The sequence below is a fragment of the Ascaphus truei genome, chromosome 8 (genome assembly GCF_040206685.1).
Source record: "Ascaphus truei isolate aAscTru1 chromosome 8, aAscTru1.hap1, whole genome shotgun sequence".
NCBI classification, from domain to species: Eukaryota; Metazoa; Chordata; class Amphibia; order Anura; family Ascaphidae; genus Ascaphus; species Ascaphus truei.
The window spans coordinates 21,089,122-21,095,565 of NC_134490.1; the positions used below are offsets into that span (position 1 = coordinate 21,089,122).

Consider the following 6,444-nt stretch of genomic DNA (forward strand, 5'->3'; position numbering starts at 1 on the left):
GCCCTCGGGCCTTATACGGCCCTCGGGCCTGTCGTTCCCCACCCCTGCACTATTGGATAAAACTGGGGGGGTGGGCGCAAACTTTTTTCCCTGCGCCCCCCCCCCTGCCAAATGTCCTCCTCTCCGCGCGCCCTCTTCATCCGCACCTTGATTCCCGGCGTCTGGGCGTCATGACATCACGTTGCCATAGCAACGTGATTGCACATGACCTTGCGGCGTCATTTGATGCTGCGTTGCCATGGCGACATGTCTCCAGATGCCGGCTGAATCTAGGTAAGTATTGTTTACAGAGGCCCTGCAGCTCCCCCAGCACTTAATTTAAGTGCCTTCGGGAAGCGCGCGGGACCTCTGTAAACCCTGCGCCCCCCGTCGGTAATCTCGTGCCTCCCCTGGGGGTCGCGCCCCCCAGTTTGCGCACCGCTGGCGTAAAATACCCTATCTTACCTCTGTCAGAGCATAGTAGCCATACATAAACAACCAAGTTAGTCCAAAAATACTTTTAAAATGAAAGTATCTAGAAAAACTCGGTTAAAAACCACGAGGGGAATGGACACTAATCACAAGCGGCAGCAGGTAACTAGTGTGAGCACGAAAAAGTCCGGACACCGCGAACACACTGCAGGTCTCTCCTCCGCTGGCGCTTCCTGGTAGTTCTCTTCCAGCCAATGGTTGAATACGCGGAGCAACCTCTCGTGGCCTCTACGCGTTTCGCAACTACGTGCTTCATCAGGAGTACGTGATAGGGGTTGCCCATGCGCATTAAGTACCACTCTCAGCCAATGAAAAAAAGGCTGTCAATGACTTTAAAGTGCGATCATTGCCAATAAGAAATACACCTACCAAATCAGTGGTGATGAGAAACAGTGATGGTGAAAAACATTAACCCAATAATAAACCTACTCAAGAGTGACACATGCCACCAATGCATAAGGGCAATGTGATAAGTCAACAGATAATGACAATTGGTGCAATAAGCAGTGATATCCTATATACTAATGATAACCTAAAAAATACTTATGCATCGGATAAGTAGGATAAGTGCATGTTTAAACAGGTAATAATTAAACATATGATGAATTAGCAGATGTAAGAGTAAACTGTTGGATCCATGCCAATATAAATGCATCATAGCAGGAATGCATAACAATTAATGCATCCATATATAGACACAGATCTAAACACAAATACATCGTCAAAATACACATAAATCCATATAAATACACAGAAATACATATATTTTTACCTTTATATATTCTCAATTAAAAACACCTAGAACAGCACATAAAAATCATTAAACAACATGGAATAACAGAATAAAGCCATCGGATTACATTTCAATCCATAATTTATCTAAGAAAAGGAGTTAATTCCACTAATTCGTTAAATCCTTTAGGATATTTTGACTCAAGTGTATATCCATATGTATATATAAATGTTTGTGTGTGTGTGTGTGTGTGTGTGTGTGTGTGTGTGTGTGTGTGTGTGTGTGTGTGTATATATATATATATATATACACACACACACACTAAACTTTCCTTAGAAGACATGACAGGAAACATTAAACATCCATGATGCATTTTTTTAGCTAAACCAAAAATGTGCATAATTTAACATAGTTTTCCATGTGTTACGCTGCCCTTTTATCTGAGCTGTTCCCTGAATTGGGTGCCTTTACATGTCCTGAATATAAATGAACCACACGTGTGATTGTATTCAAACTAATCCGAATTTCCCATTTCACAAAATAAAAATAAATCACAAAATAAAAATAAATCACAAAATCAACAGCAAAGAACAAACAGCGGGGAACTGAAAATGGTTCCAATATTTTGATGCAGAATTCCCACCCTAATCCGTGTCTAGAGGAAACCCCCAGTTAACAGTCAGCAAAAAAGTATTTCATGGATGGGGAATTTGTAGCTGGCCAAGGAAAGAAAGGAGGTCATTATTTACAAAGGGAATAGGATGGTACAAAGGGAATAGGATGGGCTGGGGGGGGGGGGGGGGGGGGGGGCATTGTTATTTTCCCAGAAAGAAGAATGTTGTTGTTTTGGGGGGAGGTTGATGTGTGGGGGATACATCTGCTACTTTAAAAATGACCATATTTTAGAAAGTAGTGAAATTCTGCTCATCAATAATACTGCTGATGATCCATCATCCCCTACTAATATTAAATCTAGGTCCTTTTTAAAATTTTGGAAGGGGATTAACCACTTCATTGCAACAAGGGCCAGCAAAGTATTGCATAGCAGTGCAGCAGTGCAGGGGTTAATAGCAATGCACTACGTTGTTTTATTCTCTGATAAATAATAGGGTACCCCCCAAAAAAATCAGAGTCACTTACCGGGGCTGTGACTGATGCATGTCTCCAGCTGGACCTTTAAGTCTTGGGTTGGTCAAGAAGAGCAACAAGTGGCAAGAAAGAGGCAGCCTGGGATGCTAGAGACTGTAAGGTTAGAGGTCACGGGAAGCTGTCTGAATAGGGGATTAGGCTGTATAAGGCGAGTTTCCTAAATCGGGGGGGCAGAATAGACCGTCGGGTATGGGAAAAAAGCGGGGTTGGGATGAAAGTGGGAGGCAAACAGGTTGGGAAGCAGAGAGAGTGCAGGCAACGAGACAGCACGGTATCAGAGCAGAGAGCGAGAGAGGAAACGTTATTAGACAGGCATGCACCAGAAGAATGCAGCATTAGGGACAGTCTTGTTAGGGATGTGAAGAGACAGCTAGAGTAGGGTAAATGAAGTGCGGGGGGGGCAAGGAGACAGAAGATTAAATCAGGGAGACAGTATGGGGAGACACAAAGAGTGCAGTGATGGAAGAATCACAGTCTCTGAGACAGCTTAGAGGCAAAGTGAAGGGGGGGAGTATTTGGGGGAAGGTAAGAGACCCAACTGTGCAGGATGCAGATGTCGAGCTGGTGTTCTGGTTGTTCCCTGACCCTCTGCCTATTCTGGGGGCCTCCCTCCTTGTATTGTCTTCTCCTCTTGCATACAGATGTGCATAGAGGAGGCGGGGATACCAGGCGCTCCCCCTGCTCTCTGTGCTCACAGCCTGCACATGCTCCTCCCAAGAACACACACAGGAATTAGGAGGGGTTATCAGGGGGGCAGAGGGCTTCCATAGAGACCCAGCCTCACATAGCAAAATATATAATGAAACTGCTATCAAGTGAAAGCACTCAGCCATTACCACCTTATCTGCCACTGGTTAACAATTTTATATATGTGTCAGAGTGGCTTAAATAAATAACTGCCTGCAAACCTATTCCATCTGGTGAGTAGGCATTGCTATCATCAACATTGGTGCTACGGAGCAGTTGAACCACCTATTCAGATTTTTAATTGCTTAAATCTATGTGTCCATGCAAATTGTGCATTATAGTAAATATTAATTGTTATTAAATGATTTTATTGTCCTAAAAATACCATTTAAGTATTCAGCTGTTATATGTTGTCTTATATGTTGTTTGTTTAATGTTTCAACAGTATTACGCTATGTGTTGTGCTTTCTCTTTGTTTTCAAGCCCACCGTGAGGATCAACAATCTTCACAACCAACAGGCTTGGTTTTCGTATATCCTTTATAGTGGTAAAATTTTATAGGCGCCCACGGAACTATTCCCTGTCCTTAAATAAAGTGGTGCTACCAATACAAAAATCTACATGTGTTTTATTTTTGAGGCAATGCTCTTAGGTCCTTATTTTCAATAGATCTTTGCAATATTTAAAAGGGAAGTGAGCCAAAATAAATATCCCCTTCTTTAAATAGAAAAAAAAGAACTATAAGTGTGTAAGTAATAAAAAAAAATGTTACTTTCGGTCTGGAAGTACCCTTCCCCATCCATAACACCATACTTCAACCGCACACGTTATATATGTGTGAATGTAGTCTTGAAAACAGCAGAGGAAGGCACAATATAAAATATCACAGAAACAGCGGTAATCAGGACAGGGCTATAAAACGGGTTTTAAAAAATTAATAATAAAAGGGGACTATGAAAATGTTTTACATCTATGGTGCAATCCAAAATAGTGAAAGGTAATGTACAGTTAACTACACAATCATTCCATTCCCTTTAATGGAAGTTGAATGTATCATTAACTGTGCGTACACAAACTTCTCACCATATTCAATAAAAGCCTACCTCTTCCCCCAAACACAAAACTACTAGATCATTTCTATTTAAAGTCAAATTAGTTACCAGGATGAAGAAAAAAAATTGTAAAAAGTATTTATACAAATAAAATAAGTGATCAGTCAAATAGTTGTACTCTGCCTATTGGATAACAAATTCTTAAAATGGCAATCCCGACTTCCGGTATGGCGCCAGGGCAGTGTAAGGAATCGGGGGCCCCGTCCCTTGTGGTGTGACCCCTCCTTACCCACTACCAGTACTGCAGCGGCTGCTGCCCCTGCCCCCCGTCGCCACCCATGCTGCCGCCCAGTGCATACCTTGAACTCTGCCGTCGCCATCTTGGATTCTGGCACTGGTGTTACAGACTCTCAGCTGTGCTCCACTACTTCCTGGTCTCTCAGCCACTCACGAGAAGCTCCTCGACACGCCTCCACCATGCCCCTCGTCCGGATTGGTCACTGTCGCTTTAAATATTCTGCTTTGGCTTCACTTCCTTGCCGAGCATAGATCCTTATGCGATGTTACCTGTGTTTCTGCCACAAGCCTTGTTCTTTCGTTACGTATCTCTGTTTTAGTTCCAGTTCGTTGTACTCGTCTAATTTCCCCAGTACCTGTCACTGAATCCCAGGTGTCAGCTTCAGACGCTAGTTCTCCTTCTACCAGTGTCCCTGTTACTGATTCTGAACCTCCAGCTCCAGACACTAGCTCCCCTCCCACCGCTGCCCCTGCACTGCCTGATTGTCAAGTTCCAGATATTAACGCTCCAGAGCCTACTCACACTCCTATGACAAGTACGATGCCCTTGGAGTTCGTTGCAGCACGTAATCCGCCTCATGCGGTTGTTCAAATCTCTGCAAGGCCCTGTATACCTTCCCCGCACTCTGGTGCCATATCCGAAGTAACCCTTGCTGCGCTCCAAATCCCCAGTGCGGGAAGGCAGTTTCTTTTCACGGACCATTCGGTGGCCCCTGAAGTACCTCAGTATGACTTTAACTATGGGGTTTCTCTCCCTGTTGTCTCTGGCTTGGACTCTGGGAAGTGGAGATCACAGACTATATTGTCTCTCTCTGAGCGTTCTACAATATTTGGTAGCTCCACTAATGATTGCTTCTCTGCCTCAGCGAACCCATGGTTATCCCTCACGGAACCTTCTGTTGTGCCTGCGTCCTCTGTGTTGGAAATACTCAGTTCACACCTCAAGATTTCGGTACCTAAGCCTGGTTTACTGTTCACCTTGTCATCTACTATACCCATACCTGGCAATGCACCCACCCACCCTATACCCTCGCTGACCACTACCCGGAAAACCTCAGGAGGAGAAGACCCTCTCAAATTCCCACGTGATGATGTAAGCAAAGACTTTGTCTGTCCGGAAGGTCGCCCTGATAAGCTCTTTCAACTATTGGTGCCTCTTGTCCTGAATTTTGGTACCATTACTAGGGACTGGGCTCCCAACGGGGGTCCTTCTGCTGTTTCTGCTCTGGAACCCCCTGGTTTTTCACAGCCTTGGATTTCCAAGCCATTTCGCGTGGCGAGCCACGTACCAATAATTTCTCTACCACCACTTTCCTATCCTAAGTTTGTACTCGCCAATGAACTGCTGGTTTACGGATGCCCTGCTCGCCTAAAACAATTTAGAAATAACTCCATGTCTCCAAGACCAATGAGTGCCCACGAGTCTCTGGACCACAACTTTACTCTCCATCCTAGACAATTCCGGAACAATTCCAGGTCCCCCAACTTTAGGAGTGGTTATGATCGCCCTGAGGTCGATCCTGAAGGGGGGGGTACTGTAAGGAATCGGGGGCCCCGTCCCTTGTGGTGTGACCCCTCCTTACCCACTACCAGTACTGCAGCGGCTGCTGCCCCTGCCCCCCGTCGCCACCCATGCTGCCGCCCAGTGCATACCTTGAACTCTGCCGTCACCATCTTGGATTCTGGCACTGGTGTTACAGACTCTCAGCTGTGCTCCACTACTTCCTGGTCTCTCAGCCACTCACGAGAAGCTCCTCGACACGCCTCCACCATGCCCCTCGTCCGGATTGGTCACTGTCGCTTTAAATATTCTGCTTTGGCTTCACTTCCTTGCCGAGCATAGATCCTTATGGGATGTTACCTGTGTTTCTGCCACAAGCCTTGTTCTTTCGTTACGTATCTCTGTTTTAGTTCCAGTTCGTTGTACTCGTCCAGTTTCCTCCAGGCCTGCTGCTGCTACGCTGAGTTTCTGAGTTCCTGGTTCTTACAGACCTGCTTCGTTTGCGCTGTAACACGGGGTTACTAGTGCTGCCTGGTGGTGTGCCTATTGCGGTC

General features: G+C 45.3%; 1 protein-coding gene across 1 annotated transcript in view; it reads right to left on the reverse strand.

Moving 5' to 3' along the window:
- Positions 1-2,993, reverse strand: part of PALD1 (phosphatase domain containing paladin 1) — a 128,584-nt gene extending 125,591 nt beyond the window's left edge. The window contains exons 1-2 of the mRNA XM_075610752.1: positions 2,893-2,993; positions 2,345-2,510 (exon numbers count right to left, since the gene is read on the reverse strand). Coding sequence (XP_075466867.1) covers positions 2,345-2,364 — 20 coding nt within the window. The 5' untranslated portion in view covers positions 2,365-2,510; positions 2,893-2,993. The remainder of the gene's footprint in view (positions 1-2,344; positions 2,511-2,892) is intronic.
- Positions 2,994-6,444: the final 3,451 nt, after the last annotated feature.